General features: G+C 47.2%; 1 protein-coding gene across 1 annotated transcript; it reads left to right on the forward strand.

Annotated features, from left to right (window-relative positions):
- The first annotated feature begins 225 nt into the window (after positions 1-225).
- Got1l1 (glutamic-oxaloacetic transaminase 1 like 1) lies at positions 226-20,746 on the forward strand. The gene is made up of 9 exons (XM_048330529.1): positions 226-249; positions 15,767-15,948; positions 16,777-16,888; positions 17,112-17,221; positions 17,445-17,537; positions 17,629-17,779; positions 18,966-19,131; positions 20,038-20,180; positions 20,601-20,746. Exons 2-9 carry the CDS (start codon positions 15,772-15,774, stop codon positions 20,744-20,746), a joined length of 1,098 nt encoding a protein of 365 aa, XP_048186486.1. The 5' UTR covers positions 226-249; positions 15,767-15,771.
- The last annotated feature ends 1,455 nt before the right edge of the window (positions 20,747-22,201 follow it).

Here is a 22,201-nt window from a genome sequence, read left to right on the forward strand (position 1 = left end):
GAAGCCAGGGACAGTGCTCAGGCCCTGAGTTCAAGCCCCAGGACTGGCAACAAAAACAAAACCAAACAAACAAGTGTGATGGTGAGAACTGAGGCAGCCACTTTGGGTTATATGAGGGCAACCGTGTGTTCCAGATGACAGAAGAACCAGATAGAAGGAGCCTGGACGTCCAGCTGTGTGGAGCCCTCAGTCCAGTTGTGGGCTGCTTGTGCTTAAGACCTTTATACTACAGGAAAATTTCTCTCCTGTGTAAGTGTTATTTACTTATTTATAGCAGATGACCCAAGTAAATATAGCGATAAATGGTAAAGAAGGCCCTATCAGTGATGGGTTTATAGGTGATCCCTTCTTTAGAGAAGCATGGCTGTCTCCCAGGCTCTGTGCTCTCATTGCGGAGGGAGCCTCTGGTCTCTGGTGTCTCCCTCTGGCCTGGCCATGTGTAGCATGTGAGTTCTTGTTGCATGAGACACCCAGGCCCAGCTCCTCGACACTGATAAATCTATGGAGAAAGTGGCCAGTGCAAGCATTCGGTTCCCAAGCTCACCAAAGCAGATGCCGGCAACCTTCCCGGACTTAGGGGATGATTATCTAGGAATGCTCAATTCCAGACTAGCTGGGGCTACCCAGCAAGTTCAAAGCCAGCCTGTGTTCCATCGTCAGACCTTGTCTCAAAAGCAAACTGCTGTTACAGCTCCGGTGGATTGAAAGAATAGTTCTGGAGGCCGAACTTCTGAAACGAAGGTGTCAACAGGAGGATTCCTTTCTCTTCTCTGCTTCCTGCCTTGCTTCCCAGGACTCAGGAAGCCCTTGGCATTTCTGGGCTTTGAGAGCTCATTCCAGTCTCTCCTTCCATCTTCCAATGGCTCTGCAGCCAGGTCCTTACGTGTCTTCTTTGTCTCTTGTAAAGATGCCTGACTTTGGCTTTGGGGCCCATTTGAATCTAAAATGATCTCAAGATCCTTACCTTAACTACATCTGTCAAGAGCTTTCTTCCCTGGAAGGCTGGATTCTGAAGTTCCATGTGGACAAATCTTTTTTTTTTTGGTGGGGGGGTTTTGGGGGGGGGGTGGAGAAGCACAACGCTGAGAAACCCTTGCAAGCCTTTTGAGGTTTTTGTTTGTTTGTTTGTTTGTTTTTGCCAGTCCTGGGGCTTGGACTCAGGGCCTGAGCACTGTCCCTGGCTTCTTTTTGCTCAAGGCTAGCACTCTGCCACTTGAGCCACAGCGCCACTTCTGGCCATTTTCTGTATATGTGGTGCTGGGGAATCGAACCCAGGACCTCATGTATATGAGGCAGGCACTCTTGCCACTAGGCCATATCCCCAGCCCTTTTTGTTTGTTTTGTGCCAGTCTTGGGGCTTCAACTCAGGGCCTGGGTGCTGTCCTTGAGCTTTTTTCTTCAAGACTAGTGCCCTACCTCTTGAGCTACAACTCCAATTTTGGCATTTTGGTGGTTGAGAATAAGAGGTTAATGGACAGTCTAGCTCAGGCTGGCCTCAAACTGCAATGCTGACATTTCAGCCTCCTGAGTAGCTAGATTATAGTCGTGAGCCACCAGTGCTTGGCCTACACTGGTCTCATATGATCATCACCCACTCCAGTCATCCCTCTAGTCACTAAACTGTTCTCTCCAGAAGCTTTTGGATTCTGTGACAGGCAAGCATCTGATGTGAACACCAACAACCTGCACTATTATATTATAGCTTCCCACTGGATGTGGGAAGGACCTGTAAATTTATTTCTAGCCAACAGAATAAAGCAAAAGGGATAGGATGATTAGATTACATCAAATGGCAGAGGTGAAGCGGTTTTGAAGATGTAATTAAGGACTCTAACCAGTTGACTAAAGTAATCAATGAGTTGTTCATAAGAGGGTCTAGAAGTCAGAGATAGGAGGCAGGAAGATACTCTTACTGGGGCTGGGAATATGGCCTAGTGGCAAGAGTACTTGCCTCGTATACATGGAGCCCTGGGTTCGATTCCCCAGCACCACATATATAGAAAATGGCCAGAAGTGGCGCTGTGGCTCAAGTGGCAGAGTGCTAGCTTTGAGCAAAAAGAAGCCAGGGACAGTGCTCAGGCCCTGAGTCCAAGGCCCAGGACTGGCACAAAAACAAACAAAAAGATACTCTTGCTAGCTCATTTTGGGGGGAGGGTTGGTTGTGGGGCTTGAACCTGGGGGCTGGGTACTGTCCCTGAGCAATTTTTGCTCAAGGATAGTGATCTACCACTTTGAGCCAGAGCTCCACGTTTGGTTTTCTGGTAGTTAATTGGAGAGAAGTCTCATGGACTTTCCTGCCTGGGCTGGCTTTGAACTGCGATCTTCAGATCTCAGCTTCCTGAGGTGTGAGCCTCCAGCGCCATGCTTCTCCACCTTTAAGGAAGCTTCTCCACCTATGAGCTCTTCAGCTTCAAGGAGATGGATTCTGCTCGTAACTGCAGGAGCTTGGAAGGCGACCCTGAGCCTTGGGTGAGACCACAGACCTGGCTTGCAGCCTTGTGAGATGCCAAGGAGAGGGCCCCACTAACCAGGACCCCGGTTCCTACACACTGGACCGATGAGACAAAAATGCCTGCCAGTCTAAGCGGCCATGTTGTTGTGCTTTGTTACCCACCACATACAGACTCCGCCCAGTTCTGCCAGCAGCTGCTCGTTCGCGTGGTGCTCTCTGGCAGTGACTGGATGCTTTGTGGTGTGAAGGATGGACTCGGGGCTTTGTGCTTGCTAGGCAAGCTCTCTCGCACTCAGCTGCAAATGCACACTTTTTTGTGTATGCTGGTCCTGGGGTTTGAACTCAGGGCCTAGGTGCCGTCCTTGAGCTTTTTTGCTCAAGGCTAGCACTCTACCCTTTGAGCCACAGTGCCGTGTGTAGCTTTTCTGGTTGTTAATTGTAGGTAAGAGTCTCACAGACTTTTCTGCTTGGGCTGGCTTCAGATTGCAATCCTGAGATCTCAGCTTCCTGAGTAGCTAGGATTACAGCCTTGTGCCACGTTGTCTTTAATGTGCCGTAACTATGGGACTACGTGCTCTAGAAGATAACTTGCTATGATCCCAAAGGACTACCAGGAACCTTGGCTCTATCGCTGCCCCTTCCTGTTGAGATGACTTGATGTACCATGAGTCCTTGGCCCTTATACACGTGTTAGTGAATTTAGGAGCTAAAGGTTCAGAACCCACTTAACCAGTTTTTATTTCTATTTATTTTATTATTAAGTGTGTGTGTGTGTGTGTGTGTGTGTGTGTGTGTGTGTGTGTGTGTGTGATGGGGCTTCAACTCTGGTCCTGGGTGCTGTCCCTGAGCTCTTCAGCTCAAGGCTAGGGCTCTACTAATTGAGCCACAGCACCACTTCTGGTTTTCTGGTGGTTAATTGGAGATGTGAGTCTCAGGGACTTTCCTGTTTGGACTGGCTTTGAACCATGATCCTCAGAACTCAGCCTGCTGAGTAGCTAGGATTATAGGCATGAGCCACTAGCACCTGGCTCAAATATTATTAGTGTTATTATAATGCTGATGTTCCATAAGTACATTTCTTTTTGGACAATGTTACATTTTCCTTTGTTGTCTCTCAGTTTTCTTCTTCTGTCCCCATTCTCAGTTGTACAGTTCATTTTCAACATGGTTTCTATTGAGGGCTGGGAATATGGCCTAGCGGTAAAGTGCTCATCTCGTATACATGAAGCCCTGGGTTCGATTTCTCAGCACCACATATATAGAAAAAGCTGGAAGTGGCGCTGTGGCTCAAGTGGTAGAGTGCTAGCCTTGAACAAAAAGAAGCCAGGGACAGTGCTCAGGCCCTGAGTTCAAGCCTCAGGACTGGCACAAAAAAAAAAACAAAACACATGGTTTGTTTCTACTGAGTACTGCTGCTGCCTTTATTCACCTGTTTTCTGTGCTCCTCTAACCCCTCAAAAGACAGATAAATGAGCAAACAAGACAAAAAGAAAAGAAATCTCCGTGTTCATTTCCTGGAGTTCATTTTAATAAATATTATTTTATATGGTCAGAGGCACATAGACATTGCCTATTTGTGTTCCTCCTCTAAGAGTGCCCTTCATTGCTCTCTTTCCTTCCCTCCCTCCCTCCCTCCCCCTCTCTCTCTTTCTTTGAGGCCAGGCACTGTGGCTCACGCCTGTAATCCTAGCTACTCAGGAGACTGAGATCTGAGGATCACAGTTCAAAGCCAGTCTGGGCTGGAAAGTCCCTGAGACTCATATCTCCAATTAACCACCAGAAAACTGGAAGTGGCGCTGTGGCTGAAAGTGATAAGATCACTGAGCTGAAGAGCTCAGGGACAGCACCCAGGCCCAGAGTTCAAGTCCCTCGACAAAACAAACAAACAAACAAAAAAAGGCGGGGAGCAATTTGTGTAGAAGTGTAGGGTTTTGCTGCTTTTCCCAGGCTTGAGCCATGTTCCTACCTCAGCTTCCTGCGTAGTCGTGTGGCTGGGACTACAGGTGTGTGCTACCTCCGGCACACCATTTCCATTTGAGTTGCCAGTGAAGAGCCATACTTTATAACACAGCCGGCAGACCTCTCCAAACCCCCTTAGGGAGAAGATGGTCCCAAGGACACAAGGAAGGTTCACTCCTTCCAGGAGAGGGGAGAATGGGGCGGGCTCACCCTGTGCCTGCCCAGTACTGCCCACAGCACCTCTGGGGTCCCTTCCAGTTGTGGACTCAGGTGCGCGTCCTTCCTCCCAGAGGCCCTTGGGCTCCAGTCTGAATGGAATCCACATTAGAACCTCCTCGCAGGACCGCTGGGAGGATGAGGCAAGAAGAGGCCGCTGCTTTTCCAGGAAATTCTGACCATTTTAGAAAGGGAGAAGCCCATGGGGCTGATAGGGAACTGTACTGCTCCCCCCCCGCCCCTCCCCCCCCTGGGCTTGCTGCTTGGGGCTAGGGAGGGTGCACTGCGGAACAGCACAGTGTGTGCCTGGCCTGGAGGAGGCCCCAGCTCCAAGCTCAGAACCACAAACAAGCAAACAAAAGCGGAAGCCCAACCCCCAAACCACATTCATGCCAACACCCGAGCCCAGGTGCCAGCTATAGGACACTGACCTTGGATATCTGCTGTTGCAGCTTTGACCTTGTGCTCTATCATATCATATCATCTCTATCTATCTATCTATCTATCTATCTATCTATCTATCTATCTATCTATCTGTCTGTCTGTCTGTCTGTCCATCCATCCATCTCTCACACACATATCTATGTAATTTGTGTGTTTTTTTCTTTGTACTAGCACTGGGGCTTCAGGACCTGGGTTCTGTCCCTGAGCTCTTGTGCTCAAGGCTGGCACTCTACCAACTTGAGCCACAGTGCCACTTCTGGCTTTTTTGGTGGCTAATTGGAAATAAGAATCCCATGGAATTTTCTGCCCAGGCTGGCTCCAAACTGTTATCTTTAGAACCCAGCCTCCTGAGTAGCTAGGATTATAGGTCACTGGTGCCTGGCTACACCAGTTTTTTGTTTTTTTCTTTTTTAAAACTCTTGCCTGTGTTTCTCCTTCACAATGATTGCAAGTTGTTGTGAGAAATCTTTGTTTCTTAAAAAAAAGAGGCATGAAAGTTGAACAAAATAAGTGGAGTCTATTGACACATATGATACTGTTTAAATTAAGCAGATATTTTTGAAAACCACCCCTGCCTGCCAACACCTCCCCTCCAGGCCTGGGCTGGTGCCTGGTATTTTTATGGAGGCCATCTGGCATTCTACCCTCTGCTCAGGCCTCAGTCACTTCTTAACCAAATTAGCCAAAGCAGTCTCCACCTAGCCTTCCTGCCTAGCCGCCTCCCCTCCAGCCCCTGCCTGCCTCGCAAGCCCCCAGAAAGGCTTCTCGAAACCGGGGATCCGGCCTCACTGTTCCTGTTCTTAAAAGAATTCAATGGCAGATGAAAACTTTTGGGGTGGGGGTAAGATTTGGACCCCTTAACAGAAAGGGTCTAGCATTTTTTATTAGCATATATTAGTTGTACAAAAGCTTTAACCATAACATTTCCGTATATGCATTTAAGATACTTTGGTTAACTTTACTTCCTCTATTACCCTTCCTTGATTTCTTTCCCCTTTTAATAAGTTTTTTAACAGGTTTCATTATTCTATCTACATACTCGTGTGTGAAGTCTTTTGTTCACATTTAGCCCCCCTTCATCTTCTCCTCTTTCACTGGAATTCCACTCTCCCCACAAAAAACAGTTTCTCCATTTGACACTCGGGTCATTTCTCTCTTTTTTTTTAGGTCTAGATTCTATAGGAGACCATATCTGTGATTTGTCTTCCTCAACGTGGCTTATTTTACTTAACAGGATAATTTCTACTTTTCTGCAAATGACCTTTCTCTCTGTCTCTCTCTCTCTGTGTCTGTCTCTCTCTCCTCCTCCTCTTCTTCTTCCCCCCTTCTTCCCTGGTACTGGAGCTTGAACTCAGATCCTCTCTTGCTTGGCCTCTCACTCAAGGTGGGTCCTCTACCACTTGAACCACGGTTTCACGTTTGGCTTTTGGCTGGTTAATTGGAGGTAGCTGTGTCACTGATAGGTGTCTCCTTCCTGGCTTTGAACTGGAATCCTCGTATTTCAGCCTTCTGAGTAGCTAGAATCAAAGGTGTGGACCACTAATACCTGGTCTGATTTGATTCTTCTTCCAGACGAGTGACATCCATTGGGGACATAGGCCACGTATGCTTCATCTGCTCATCAGTTGACCGAAGCGGAGGCTGGCACCATGGTGTAACTGACTAGTGTTGCTGTAAACATGGGTGTGCAGCGGTCTCCCCACAACCACCTCTTGTGGCTGTCTTTCCCCCTACACTGTGGCAGATCGTCCCCAGACTCCCTGGAGGTGATGGCTTCCCATCCTCTGAAATGCTCGAGTTCGGATCCCCTGAGAGACCACCAGAGACCAAGACCAATGCAAGCAGCAAAAAGGGCGTTTATTTCAGGCTAGCTTGGTCCTCCAAGCACTCAGCGCGCTGGTGACGCTAAGAGGCCCTGAGCCTCGGGCTCTCAGCTGTTTATACATTCTTTGGGGGAAGGCAGGGACTTAGCATATATCGTAGCATCTTTTAACAAATCAACACATATTTTAAAGCATGTTTGGCGCATTTGGTGGCGGGAAGGAATCTGGAAAGGGTCATTGGTCAGATCAAGGGACCGATGCATTTAAAATTGATTGGTTAAGCCATAAGGGTGTAGCAAAGGGGATAAGTGCACAGCTGCAGGGTTTTAATTAGATACTGGAAACCACACCTGGGTGGGGGAGTTCTGGAGTAACTCCAAAACTTGTTTTTCTTCTCTGCCGGTCACTCTTATGGGTGTTTATGGGTTTTTCTGAGAACTCTCTGTCCCAGGGTGTTTTATGGTCTTTAGGGCTTACAGGAAGGTCAGTCAGGTACAGAATGGGGTCTTAGTACAATATGGAGTTACTCTGGTCCTTCACTCTGGCTCTTCCCCTCCAGCACCCAAAGCAGCTGGGTCTCAAGCAATAGGCCCTCTCTCAAGATGGTGCCTTGCCACAGCGCTCGGAAAGTGACAGAATGTCTTCAGACTGGGCAAATCCCTGCTCGGGCCCATGGCTTGCAGAAAGCGTGGGGTCATCCTACAAGGAGACTCCAACACATAGGAAGTGGGGGTGTGGCCCAAATGGTAGAGTGCCAGCCTTGAATGAAAACACCAGGCAAGAGCACAGGGCCCTGAGTTCAAGCCCCAGTACGTGCACAAATACAACTAGCCAAATAAACAAGCAATTCTGAGATGGGTTTTAAGTTGGTGGGACTGAGCAGGACTAAGGATGTGGGTCGGTGATAGAGTGCTCACCCGGGAGACACAAAGGCCTGGGTTCCATCCCCAGGGAGGGGAGGAGGAGGCGAAGGGGGAGCAAAGCCCAGCGCTGCAGTTCTGGGACGTCTGGGAAGACATGATGGTGGCAGCCGTGTTTTCTGGAAGGAAGCAGTCAGTTGTGACACACGCTGTGACACACCAGCCAGGAGGAGGGCTGAGAACACACCACTGGCCCTGGCAGTGTGAAGATGGGTGGCCTGTGGAGGGAAGGGGCTGACGGGTTGGGCCCCCGCAGCCAGTGGGAGGCAGAAGGGGAGGTTGAGGACAAGGCAGTCCTTCAGCCGCGGCTGCTCTAAAGAGGGGCGGAGCAGCACCGGGTGCGCAGCCATCACCGGCTTCTTCCCACTGCCAAGGTCAGATTCCTGAGAGTTGGACAAGAGGAACATACCCAACCTTGGAGGCTGCACCCATTAGTGTCTGGATTTCAAGGAGAAGCAAGGGGGCTAGGAGAGCTCCCGCTTGTTTGTTCAAGGCAAGCACTTCACTACTTGAGCCACAGCTCCAGTGCTGACTTTTGGTGGTTAATTGGAGATAAGAGTCTCACAGACTTTTTTGTCCTGGCTGGCTTCAAACCACGATCCTCAGATGTCTGCTAGGATTATAGGCAGAGCCCCCAGATGCCCATACCCTGATTGCTTTTGATACAAGAAAACACTGGCCATGTCCTAAATTTAATTAGGCTAGAAGGTTGAGTGTGAAATGATAGGGAAGTAAATCAGTGAACAGCAGAAAGGAAACTACAACGGAGGGTTTCCCAGCCCCTAGTGTCTGGAGAAACCTTGACTTGAATCCCATCACAGTAGCGGCCAAGGGGCCCACAGTAACTTTGTGAACTAACCCAACCAGTCCAGAAGCAACAACCCCTCCCACCTGCTCCTCTATTCCCACCTCCATACTCCCGACTGTTCAGCTGGGATTCAACTTAAACTTTTGTAAAAACACTGGATTCTAGGTCCAAAGTACATTATTCCCAACCATTCCTTCACCCTGCTGCTGAGTTGTGGGAACTTGTCCCAGGACCTGGTCCTTTTTGATCCCGACTAGCATTTGTCATCCTTTAGTCTCAGTAGTCTCTGGCTAACAATTTCATTGTCTCCGAGATTCAGAGCTGAGAGGAAGGAAGGCATAGTTATCTGGTGAGGGAGAAGCAAGTATAATTGGGAATTCTTGTCTTTTTTTTTGGTCTTTTCTCTTTGGGGATTGAACCCAGGATGATGCACTTGCTAGGTAAGCGCATGGCCACAGAGCTACATCCCAGCCCAATTCTTTTCTTTCCTTATCTTTTTTCTTTTGTTGGGCTTGGGGCTTGAACTCTGGGCCCAGGTGCTGTCTCAGAGCATTTTTGCTCAAGGCTAGCGCCTGACCCCCGGTTTCCTGGCGGTTAATTGGACGTAAGAGTCTCACGGACTTTCCTGTGGGGGCTGGCTTTGAACTGCGATCCTCAGATCTCAGCCTCCTGGGTAACCCAGCATTACAGGCATGAGCCAGCAGCACCTGGCAATTTTGTCTTTTCTTCTGCCGCTTTCTCAAGGTTTTACTGCCGGGCCTGCCACCCCTTATCAAGGGAATGGGTGGGGCTAGGGAGGGTCTCGCAGTGCGCTCAGCCAATCGGACCAGACTTCCTGTGGTATGTGTGGGTGCTTGGAGCATCCTTTCCAACAGCAGCCATCCAGCGGGGCCCGGAGAGCCGGGTGAAGGCGGGCGGAGTCTGTCATGGCGCCGCCCAGCGGTCAATAGTGGAATTACCACCAGCCTCCAGCGGTTCAAACCCCAACCTGTCTGTCAATTACGTGAGCTACTGGCATCCTTTCAGTAACTTCTTCTTACGTTTAAATCCGCATGAAGCAAGAATTAGAGGAGTAAATCCGTTTAAGTCCTTACCAACTTATGTGCATACTGTTGATGCCTTCTTCATTATAACATTTTGGAGTCCTTGTATTGTCTCTCATCCTATAAATTGCTTTCACAATCATTTTCTTTGAGGTATATTCCAAAAAGCACAGCCTGAAACAGGGATTTGGTGGGGGAGGGGTAACAGGGGTTTGGGGAGTCATGTCCTTGGCCAGGCACCAGTGAGAAAGGGAGAGAGGCAAGATGTGAAGGGGCTAGTGGAACAGGAATATGGCCCCACATTAAGTCCAGCCTTGACCTGATTTAGGGATGGGCTATGGAGTGTAAATTGAGTTACAGTACCTCGAAGACATGGATAGTGAATTTTCAGATGACTAAATGGGAAAGTCATTGGTCATTGGCAAACCCTCCCCCCCAGTGTAACCTTCTACATGATTTCCAGGGGAAGCGGCTAGTGCCAGCCAAGACAGTTTTTCCAAAAGCTAGGCACCTGAGCCTTAGCTGCCAGTGCATGGTCTTTGGCTGCTGGTAGAAACAAAGTCTACAGCAACCATTTAAAGTCACTTAAAATGAAAGGAGTCCAAGTGCTGGTGACTCAGGCCTGTACCTAGTTACTCAGGAAGCTGAGATCTCACAATCGGTTTGAAGCCAGCCTGGGCAGGGAAATCCATGAGATTCATCTCTAATTAACCAGCAAACAGCCAGAAGTGGAGCTGTAGCTCAAGTGGTAGGGCACCAATCTTCAGCAAAAAAGCTCAGTGACAGTGCCCAGGCCCTGAGTTGAAGCCCTAATACAGGCACCAATAAATAAATACATTAACTAACTAACTAAATGAAATAAAAGGAAAGCAAGATGACAGACAGACTTTATGAGGGTGAATGTTTCCTCTTAGCCTCTGATGCTGTTACTGGATGGGCAGCACTGAGACAGAGCAACCCGGGAGGTCTTGGTTCTAGGTTACTACTGAAATGGGATGGACTTACTGCGTTGCAAGTTATACTTTTTTTTTTTTTTTTTGCCAGTCTGGGGCTTGAATTCAGAGGGTCTGTGCTCTGTCCTTGAGCCACTCTGTGCTCAAGGCTAGCACTTTACCACTTGAACCACAGCGCCACTTCCAGCTTTTTCTGTGCATGTGGTGCTAAGGAATTGAACCCAGGGCTTCATGCATGCTAGGCAAGCACTTTACCATTAAGCCACATTCCCAGCCCTTTACTGTTTTTAAATATAGGATTCTATTAAAATAACTATAGAAAAAAGCAGGGCATCTTTCTGTTGATTTTAAGATTTGGGGCCCTTTGTACAATGAAAGTAGAAAGTTCTAGAATTTATCTGAGCATCGGTAACAGATACTCCTCAGCACAGCAAATGAAATAGATAAACAGATAGATGTTAGACAGATAATAAATAAAAGTTACCATTCTAATTTATGATTTGGGATTTTTATTTTTGCCCTTCCCAAAGTGAAACTAGAAGGTTTAAAGACATATCCCTTATTTGAATGCAGTAGTTCATGCCTGTGATTTTACTCAAAAAGTTGAGATTGAAAAGATAGAGGTTTGAGGCTAGCCTGGACAAAAAAGTAGCAAGAATTCTATCTTAACCAGTAACTGGGTGTAGAAGTAAGTTTGTGTTGTCTCAGCTATGAGGGAAGCCATAAATAGGAGGGCCTCTGGCCAGCCAGCACCAGAGGAAAGAAATCGTGAGACCCTGTTAGAGAAAGAATGAAAAGAGGGCTGGGAATATGGCCTAGTGGCAAGGGTGCTTGCCTTGCATACATGAAGCCCTGAGTTCGATTCCCCAGCACCACATATACAGAAAACGGCCAGAAGTGGCGCTGTGGCTCAAGTGGCAGAGTGCTAGCCTTGAGCAAAAAGAAGCCAGGGACAGTGCTCAGGCCCTGAGTCCAAGCCCAGGACTGGCTAAATAAATAAATAAATAAATAAATAAAAGAAAGAATGAAAAGAGCTGGAGTCATGGTTCAGGTGGCAGCGTGCCTGCTTAGCCAAGGCCGTGCGTTAGAGGACTGTGCCCGGGAACCCACCTGTCCCCGTCTCCAGGGGGATCTCTCAGGGCCGTAGAATGTTCCACAGCCCCTGGAATGGGAGTTGTAAAGTTCTGTTGCTCCGGTGCTGGTTGTGCCTGCATCAGAGCCGCCAAGGTTCTGGGAGGAGGAGCCGGGAAGCAGAGCCCCAGTGTCGCTGCTCTGCTCGGCCCCCGGTCATGGCCAGCCTTTCCGTGTTCATGGATGTGCCCGCGGCCCAGAAGCTGGACGGCAGCTTGTTAAAGACCTACCAGCAAGATGACCACACTGACAAGGTGTTTCTGGCCTACAAAGGTAGCTTCTGGCTGGAGTTTAAGACTGTATATGTATGTATATGTGTGTATAGTGACTAGATCTAGAGCATAGATACATAGTGAATAGATAGATGGATGGATATAGTGACTCCCTGAAGGTGGGCACTATTGTACCACCAAGGAGTGGGGCATGGCCCACCTCTCTGGAGGTAAAGAGGTCATTCCTTAGTGCCAGGTTTGTCCAGCTGGGAAAGCTGGACAAGGTCCTAGTTATTCCAGGGCCTCTCCTCTGATGGTCTCTGGGTGCCCAGGTACTGGGTAAGAGCCACGTGGGTAAGGCCTACCTGGACATCCCCTTTTTTCAGCTGCTTCCTCCTCCTCCCTCTCCTTCTTCCTCCTCCTCATTCTTCAATGGAGAAAAGTTCTCCACACTGACTTCTCTGATACACAGGGTTATCATTGACAGTTCTCACTCTGTATACAAGCTTAACCTTTAAAATGGCCCAGGACTGAGGTCTTGGCTTAAGCAGTAGAATGCCCACCTAGCATGCGCAAGGCCCTGGGTCCAGGTCCTGGTAACACACACATGCACACACACACACACACACAGGCACACACACACACACACACACACACACAGAAAGGAAAAGAAAAAGCAAGTATAGATTTAGCTGAGTTTTTCTTCTTTTTTATGAGCAGTTTTTAAAAAATAACATACCTTGTCCACAAAAAGAAATGAACATTTACCTGACTTGTGTAACTGTAACCCCTCTGCACATCATATTTATAGCTTTTTTTTTTCTTTTTCCAGAGCTGAGGACCAAACTCAGGGCCTTGTGCTCCAGGCAGGCGCTCTTCCGCTGAGCTAAATCCCCAGCCCCACATCATCTTTATAATAACAATAAAAACCTTAAAAATAGCAAACATTAGTTGACTGAAGGGGTCATTGTGGTATTTCCATATGTGCATACAATGTACCCCATCAACTTCACTCACTCTTTCGCCTTCTCTAATCCCCCCTCCTCCCTTCTTAAAACAATCGCAGCAGGTGTCCGTACATGCACAGATGAGAATAAAAAGGTGTGAATACGCTACTTTATTCTCTTTCATCCTGTCCACTCTCGCTGTGTTTTGGTGCGTGTGTGTGTGTGTGTGTATGTGTGTGTGTGTGTATACTAGGGGTTTTGTTTTTGTACTAGGGGTCAAACACAGAGCCTTGTACTTGCCGGGAAGACAGTCTACCACTTGAGCCATGTCCCCAGCCCTGTTTTATTTATTTATTTATTGTTATTGTAAAGGTGATATACAGAGATGTTACAATTATATAAGTGAGGTAAGGAGCACATTTCTTTCGGGGCAATGTCACTCCTTCCCTCACTCTCTGTTTTTTATTGTTGTTTTTTTATCTTTTTGCCAGTCCTGGGGCTTGGACTCAGGGCCTGAGCACTGTGTCTGGCTTCTTTTTGCTCAAGGTTAGCACTCTACTACTTGAGCCATGGCACTACTTCCGGCTTTTTCTTGTATGTGGTTCTGAGGAATTGAACCCAGTGCTTCATGTATATGAGGCCATATTCCCAGCCCACTCTCTGTTTTTTAAATTACTATTTTATTATTATTATTATTGTCCTGGGGCTTGAACTCAGGGTCTGGGCACTGTCACTGAGCTTCTTTTTGCTCAAGGCTAGTGCTTTATCACTTGAGCCACAGCTCCACTTCCGGCTTTTTCTGAGTAGTTTGTTGGAGATAAAAGTCTCATGAACTTGTAGGCACAGGAAAGAACTTCCTGAATATAGTCCCAGGGGTACAACAAATAGGAGAGAGACTCGACAAATGGGACTACTACAAATTAAAAAGCTTCTGCACAGCTAAGGACATAGCCACCAAACTAGAAAGACAGCCAACCATATGGGAAAGGATCTTTACCAGCACAGCAACAGACAAAGGCCTAATATCTGTCATCTACAGAGAACTCAAAAAACTAAGCCCCTCCAAGCCCAGTAAACCAATTAGGAAATGGGCAAAGGAGCTAAAGAGAGACTTCACAAGAGAAGAGATAAAAATGGCAAAGATCTGATTAAAACACTGTGTTAAATGTAAAAAAAAAATGGCAAAGAAACATATGAGGAAATGTTCAACATCCTTGGTAGTAAAGGAAATGCAAATAAAAACAACCCTGAGATACCACCTCACTCCAGTTAGAATGGCCTGTACTCTGAACTCAGGCAACAACAAATGCTGGAGGGGGTGCAGGGAAAGAGGAACCCTTCTCCATTGTTGGTGGGAGTGCAAATTAGTACAACCACTTTGGAGAACAGTATGGAGGTTTCTCAAAAAGCTCAATATAGACCTACCCTATGACCCAGCCATACCACTCCTAGGCATCTATCCTGAACAACAGGTCCCAAGATATCAAAAAGACATTTGTACTTCCATGTTTATTGCTGCACAATTCACAATAGCCAAAATATGCAAACAACCCAGATGCCCCTCCACAGATGAATGGATCCAAAAAATATGGTACCTATACACAATGGAATACTACATAGTGATTAGGAATGGTGAAATATTGTTATTCGCAGGGAAATGGTCAGAACTCAAACAAATAATGTTGAGCGAGACAAGCCTAGAACACAGAAAACAAAGGGGCATGATCTCCCTGATATATGACTAAGAATATATATGTTAAGAAGAGGTGACAGAGAGACAGTAGAGACCAGGTCTGTGAAACCAAAAACTTCTTGTCAAATGGTATTTCCCACAGGATTGGGGCAGTGACCCAACATTATGTAACTAAAACCAAACAACTACTCAACATATAAAGGTCAAAAATTGACCTCTCAGTGGAATACAATAGCTCAAAAGCTATGTATGTATGTTCATATAAGACTACTGTTGACATATTATCTAATATTGACATTACATTTAAAGCCCTAGGCGAATTTTCTTTGGCGTAGGCCACGTGGCTACTGTATATGTTTTTGGTACACTGTGTATTGTATATATGTCTACCTGACCTAGAGAAGGGAAAGAAAAACAGGGTGTAAGATATCACGAGAAATGTACACACTGCCCTACTATGTAACTGTATCCTTTTTGCACAACACCTTGTCAAAAAATTTTGTGTTTAATTAATAAATAAAAAAAAGTCTCATGAACTTTCCTGCCTGGTCTCATTTTGAACTACAATCCTCAAATCTCAGCCTCCTAAGTAGCTAGGATTACAGGTGTGAGCCACAGATGCCTGGCTCTCTCTCTCTTTTTTTAAAGACAAAAAGAACATACCCCCCCCTCTCTCTCTGCTCTTGCTCTCCCTCTCTCCTCTATTTATTGTATCAGTCCTTGGTTTTGAACTTGAGGCCTGAGAGCTGTCCCTGAGCTTTCTTGCTCAAAGTTAGCTCTATCATTTGAGCTCTACTTCCAGCTTTTTGATGGTTTACTGGAGATAAGAGTCTCACAGACTTTTCTGTCCAGGCTAGCTTCATGCTGGGATCCTCAGATCTCAGCCTCCAGAGGAGCTAGGATTACAAGAATGAGCCACTGGCACCTGGCTACAATATAGATAGACAGATGATGGAGATAGATGATAGATAGATGATAGAGGGAGATAGATGATAGATAGATGATAGAGAGAAATGGATGGATGGGTGATAGAGTGTATGTATATATATTCAAGAAAGAAGGAAACCAAGAGTTACCTTTCCGGGTTAGGCTTAGGGTTGGGGTCAGCCTGGCTTGGGAGGCTCAGGGCCAGGCACCCAGAGTTCTCCTATGGTTCCCCCCACAGTCTGCATGACCAACGACAATTGCCCCTGGGTTTCTGGTGTGGTGCACAAGGTTCGCCGGCAGATCGCACAGGACCCCTCTCTGAACTATGAGTACCTGCCCTCGAAGGGCATGAGGTCATTCATCCAGGCCTCCTTGGAGCTCCTTTTTGGAAAGCACAGCCAAGCCATCATGGAGAACAGGGTGAGCCCCACAAGGAGTGGACATTGGCGTCTCCACAACTCGAACGCGGCAAAGGGGCTGGGGCGCACCTGGCCTCGGCACAGGCCAGAGCTAGGGCTCAGAGAGTCCGTAGGGGCAGCAGTTCAGGATCAGTGCAGGATCTGAACCCCAACCCAGCACTACAGGTACCCACACATGGCATACTAGAAAGGTGTATTTTTTGGTTGGTGATGTGTGTGTGTGTGTGTGTGTGTGTGTGTGTGTGTGTGTGTGTGTGTGTACTGGGGCTTGAACTCAGGGTCTGTGCACTGTTCTTTAGCTTTTTTTACTCAAGGTTGGTGCTCTACTACTTCAGCCACAGCAGGCCTGGGCTGGTTTCAAACCATGATCCTCACATCTCAGCCTCTTGAGTAGCTAGGATTACAGGCATGAGTCATTGGCGCTCAAGAAAGCATTTTCACTTTTTTGGTAATGGTTGTGGGGCTTGAACTCAGGGCCTAGGCACTGTTCCTGAGCTTCTTTTGCTCAAGGTTAGCACTCTACCACTTGAGGGAGCCACAGTTCCACTTTGGGCTTTTTGTTAGTTAATTATAGAGTTGAGGGTCTCACAGACTCTCCTGTCTGGGTTGGCTTCAAACTGTAGTCCTCAGAGCTCAGCCTCCCGAGTAGCTAGGATTGCAGGTACAGCCACCAGTCCCCTGCTAAGAGCTTTTGAAAGAGGTGCAACTCAGAGGTAGTGCCTGAGCTAAGTATGCCAAGTAAGGCCTTGGATTCAAGTCTCAGTACTCCTAGTTGGTGGTTGTCTTTCCGTGACTCTGTTAGAGTGTTACCTCTGTTTTTCACTGACAGGTGGGGGGTGTGCACACTGTGGGTGACAGTGGTGCCTTCCAGCTTGGCGCCCAGTTCCTCAGGATCTGGAGCCGGGGGGCTCAGGTAGCTTGCATCATCTCGTCTCAGAAAGGTGAGTGTTAAACAAGATGGGGGTATCTGAAGAAACTTGCTAGAGGATTCCTAATTCCCACCCTGTTTACATTCCTCACCATGTCAGAGAAAAATGGTGGCCAGGCCAAGCTATATCTGTCCATGTCCTGCTATTGACCTACACCAGTCCCATTCTCCAATATGCCTGCCTTCATTTCTTCTACTCCGTAGATACAGTCAGTAGGGGGGTTATGTTTCTACAGAACCACATAGACTCATCTTCAAGGACCTGGACTATACAGTTTATGAACATTCCATCTGGGATCCTAATCAGCTGTGTGCAGACCCCATCCTGCTCCTCGACGTGGTAGAGGTACAGGGTACCCCCCACTGTAGAACTTCTCCCCAGATGGGACCCACAGTCTTATTCCCTCCCCCCTCTTGCTCCTCAGTCATCCAAGGCCTTCACTAGTCTTAGCTTGGCCTGGCATTTCAGTAGGAGTCAACATGGAGGAGGACTTATTTCTCCTTCAAATGCTCTGGGGGCACTACCAGGTAGTGGAGGAAATACCTGATGAGACAGTCTCTACCTGCAGCACCTCCCACTTGGCAGTATCCTTGTGATTGGAAGCATTATCGACTGCAAGTTGACCCAGGGTCAGTGGGCAAAGCTGATGTTCACCATCAAGGTGAGCTCAGCCTCCCAGTGGGACTTCCTCCCGTGCCCCATCAGCTGGCTCCTCCATCCGCCTCATGCTGGTTTGGGTGTTTCTCCTACAGAGCAAGCAGATATTCCCGTTTTTTGATTTTCCCTGCCAAGGCTTATCTACGGGTGACTTGGAAGAAGAAGCCATCATCTTACAGTATTTTGTGTCTCAAGGCTTGGAGTTCTTCTGCAGCCAGTCTCTGTCCAAAAACTTTGGTATTTATGGTATGGTATTGGACAGAATGGAGGAGGGAATGGCAAAAGTACAGTGAAACCCATAGCACAAGTATTATTTATTTACTTGGGCTTGAACTCAGGGCCTGGGTGCTGTCCTCTAGCTTTTTTTGCTCAAGGCATTTGAGCCACATCTTCATTTCTGGAGTTTTGGTGGTTAGAGAGATAAGAAGTTCATGTACTGTTCTACCCAAGCTGACTTTGAACCATCATCCTCAGATCTCAGCTTCCTGAGCAACTAGGAGTATAGGCATGAGCCACTGGCACCCAGCTATTGATTTGTTGAAGTACTGATTGATTCATACTGTTGTTTTTTTTTTTCCTTTGTCGGTCATAGGGCTTGAACTCTGGGCCTGAGCATTGTCCCTGAGCTCTTCAGCTCAAGGCTAGTGCTCCACCACTTTGAGTCACAGTGCTACCTCTGGTTTTCTGGCGGTTAATTGGACATAAGATTCTCATGGATTTTCCTTCTCGGGCTGGCTTTGAACTTTGATTCTCAGATCTCAGCCTCCTGAGTAGCTAGGATTACAGGTGTGAGCCACCAGTGCCTGGTTAACCTCCAGCTTTTTGCTGGTTAATTGGAGAGGAGTCTCACCATTTTGTCTGCCCAGGCTGGCTTTTCACAGGGACTCTCAGATCTCAACCTCCGGAGTGCTTACAATTACACTCATGAGCCATAGGTGCCTGGCTTATGAGTGATATTTTTTACATCATTTGCTAATGAAGATAGAAGGAAAGAGTATTGGGGAGCATTTGGGTTCTGTTCCTAAGCCTCACTGCTTCAGCCATCTCGAGTCAACCATTTCACTTTCAAGGCCTCTGTTTTTCTTACCTATGAGATGACAGGGTGGTGATTAGGGATCTTTCAAGTTCCATCCTCTGTGAAGAGTCTTGCTGAATGAGTACTTTCCTGGAGAGAGAGAGAGACAGAGAGAGACAGAGACAGAGACAGAGACAGGGAGAGACAGGGAGAGACAGAGAGAGACAGAGAGACAGAGAAAGCAACAGAGAGAGACACAGAGAGATTCTGAGCCATTTTCTGGGCTGTGGTGCCAGCCTGGCTGGCCAGGAAGGCAGCCCCATGGTTCAGTTCTGTCTTCTGCAATGCTGGAGGGAAGGGTGAAGGCCCGGGTGATGAAGAAGGGACTGAGCACCAGGTGTATTCCCAATGCTGCAGATGAAGGAGTGGGGCTCCTCGTCGTGGTGACGCTCAACAACCAGCACCTGCTGTGCGTGCTCTCCCAGCTGACGAACTGTGCGCAGGCGCTGTGGCTAAGCCCTCCTGCCACGGGTGCTCGCATCATCACTTCCGTCCTCTGTAACCCTGTTCTGCTGGGAGAATGGTAAGGGTGAAAGGGTTGGGGCATGCAAGGTGGGCAGAGCCCCTCGATACCTATAGATTTACTGATGCACAGGATTCGTCTGGGTGCTTCTTCCTTCCCATGTACCACTTTCTCTCATTCATTCACTAATGTACCTATCTCATTTGGTTCGGGGCCTGCTGGGCTCCAATGGCCGCAACCCAGCAACCCAGGGTTGCCTAACCTTGGGGGAGTTGACAATAGAACATTCATTTTAGAGCTGAGCCAATAACACCTTTGATCACTTTCAGATTTCATGATGCTGGAGCGCATCAGATTTTGCTATTCCAGCAGCAACATCTGCCTGGAACCTTTCTTGGCATTTTTAAACGAATGTGGAATCTGTATCAGCCAGATTTGTGTTACTTGAGGCAATCAACTTAAAAAGCATAGTTTTGAAGGTTTCAGTCCATGGTCAATTGGCTTTGGTTTTTTTTTCCCCATTCATTTTTATTAGCATATATTAATTATATAAAAAAATAGGTTTCATTATGTTAGTTGGCCCGGATACTTAAGCTTGTTAGTGAGGCAGCAAATCATGGCAGGGAGCATGTGGAAATAAACATCATGGAAGTCCGAAGGAAAGGAAGAGGAAGTAGCCAGGATCCTAATACCTTCTTCACCGGCCTAGCCCCAATGACCTAACTTCCTCTCCCTGGGCTCCGCCTCCTCAAGATTCCGCCACTTTTCAATAGCATCACAAACTGACCACCATGCCCATAGCACAAGGACATATGGGAGACACTTATGATTCAAACTATTGCAAACATATGCATAACTGTCTCAGAGCCCAGGCTCCCCTCTCGTGTCTGCAGATTGGAACAACAACGAGGTTTACAAGTAGGAGAAGACCTCATACTCTCATCTCTTGCTGTCCTTCCTTGGCAGGAAGCAGAGTTTAAAGGAGGCTGTAGAGAGCATGATACTGATTAAGGAAAAGGTGAAGGAGAAGCTCCGGCTCCTGGGGACGCCGGGTTCCTGGAACCACATCACTGAGCAGACTGGGATCCATGGCTTTTTGGGACTCAACGGTAAGCGTCTGAGAGGAGGTGGCTCTTCCCTTTCTAAGTTTGAACCTGTAGTTAAGTGTTAAATTTCACTGACTGAAACCCATAGCTTTGATCCAGATTCTCATTACTGCCCTGGAAAAATGGAGCTGCTTTAAAGATGCTTATAGAACCGGAAACATGGAACTTGAGGGGAAGGGATGGGAGGGGAAGATGAGGGAGAATAATGGGAGGGGTGACATTGACCAAGAAGCATTGTAGTTACAGCCTGACTATGGAAGTGCACGTCCTTTGTACAACTACATGGTGATGATGATGATGATGATGATGATAGATGCTTCTAAAATCCCAGAAAGGATAGCACTTTCTACCCCAGATAATCCTGCCTGCTAGAGGTGCATAGAGGTGGCCACCCCAGGACATGAGACTCTATGGTTCTAACAGATCAACAGGTGGAATATCTGATCAAGCAGAAGCACATCTACGTCCCCAGGAACAGCAGGATCAACTTCACCTGCATCAACACCCACAACATCGATTATATCACTGAGAGCATCCATGAAGCGGTGTGCTTCTCAAAGGACCCATAGAGTTGTCTCCTGAAAACAAATCACTCTTTTTTAGAATAAAAGCTTTAATCTTTGTAAAAAAAAATCTTGTGCTAATTATTCATTGCTACTTTTTTTTGGGGGGGGGGAGGCGTCCTAGGGCTTGAACTCAGGGCCTGGGTACTGTCCCTGAGCTTCTTTTGCTCAAGGCTAGCACTTTACCTAAATGACAATTGCTGCCCTCATGATGCCCCCACTCTAACTCGAGAGAAACCATTTAGATGGCTGAAAGGGAGAACTTGATTCTGTCTCTGCTACTGCTGTCAGTTCTGCTACAAGAACGTGGTGGTGGATGGTGCTGACTATGGTATTTTCAATAATTCAACTCAATTCTCAGAGACAGTACCTGGGGGTCCCACCATTCAACATGTTCTGATACTATCTCCTCGGAGTCAGTACTCTTTATTGACACTTAATAGTGTCAGATATGTGGCCAGCACAATTTTAGAACATGCTCATCATCTCAAAAAGAACGCATGTTTTTTGTTGTCCCTACCCACTTATTTTTAGTTATATTACCACTTATCCTCTCCCCTTTTGCCATCCCTAATTTAATTATGTTTTTTTTTTTGCCAGTCCTGGCACTTGAACTCAGGGCCTGAGCACTGTCCCTGGCTTCTTTTTGCTCAAAGCTAGCACTCTGCCACTTGAGCCACAGCACCACCTCTGGCTTTTTCTATATATGTGGTGCTGAGGAATCGAATCCAGGGCTTCATGTGTACGAGACGAGCACTATACCACTAGACCATATGCCCAGCCCCTTTAATTATGTTTTGAAATAAGGCTTCATCATGTAGTACAGTCTGGCCTTGAGCTTGAAATAATCTTGTTTCCATTTCCCAAGTGCTGGAATTATAGGCATTAATCACTATGCCCAATTGGCTTTAATTTTTGTTTTGAAACTTCTTTGACATTCTTATTAAAACGTAAAGTCTCAGGACTAGGAATGTAGCTCAGTGGAGAGTCTGTACCTGCCTAGTATGTACAAGGCTCTAGGTAAATTATATGATTTTTCCAGGGTCATTCAAGTAAGAAACAGAAAGAGCCATGTTTTTGCTTTGTATTTTTTGAGCTTGGACTCAGGGCCTGAGCACTGTCCCTGAGCTTCTTTTTTGCTCAAGGAGTAGCACTCTACCTTTTGAGCCACAGCACCCCTTCTGGCTTTGTCTGTGTATGTGGTGCTGAGGAATTGAACCTAGGGCTTCATGCTTGCTAGGCAAGCACTCTACCTCTAAGCCACATTCCCAGCCCCTTCTTCAACTATTGGTACTGGGAAAACTCAGCAGCCGCATGCAGAAAACTAAAAGTGGATCCCAGGCTGTCACCATGCACTAACAAAACTCTGAAATTACCGCAAGACAGAGGAGAGACACTAGAACTTATAGGCACAGGCAGGAACTTCCTGAACAGAGTACCAGAGGCACAACAGATAGGGGA

This window comes from Perognathus longimembris, chromosome 21, assembly GCF_023159225.1.
Source record: "Perognathus longimembris pacificus isolate PPM17 chromosome 21, ASM2315922v1, whole genome shotgun sequence".
Classification (NCBI taxonomy): domain Eukaryota; kingdom Metazoa; phylum Chordata; class Mammalia; order Rodentia; family Heteromyidae; genus Perognathus; species Perognathus longimembris.

Excerpts from the sequence above, each read along its gene's own strand:
- Got1l1 (XM_048330529.1), top strand. The coding sequence starts at position 15,772 with ATGACCAACGACAATTGCCCCTGGGTTTCTGGTGTGGTGCACAAGGTT. Across the intron at positions 17,538-17,628 it reads AGCTGATGTTCACCATCAAG|AGCAAGCAGATATTCCCGTT; the intron begins GTGAGCTCAGCC and ends TTTCTCCTACAG. Across the intron at positions 17,780-18,965 it reads CAAAAACTTTGGTATTTATG|ATGAAGGAGTGGGGCTCCTC; the intron begins GTATGGTATTGG and ends CCAATGCTGCAG.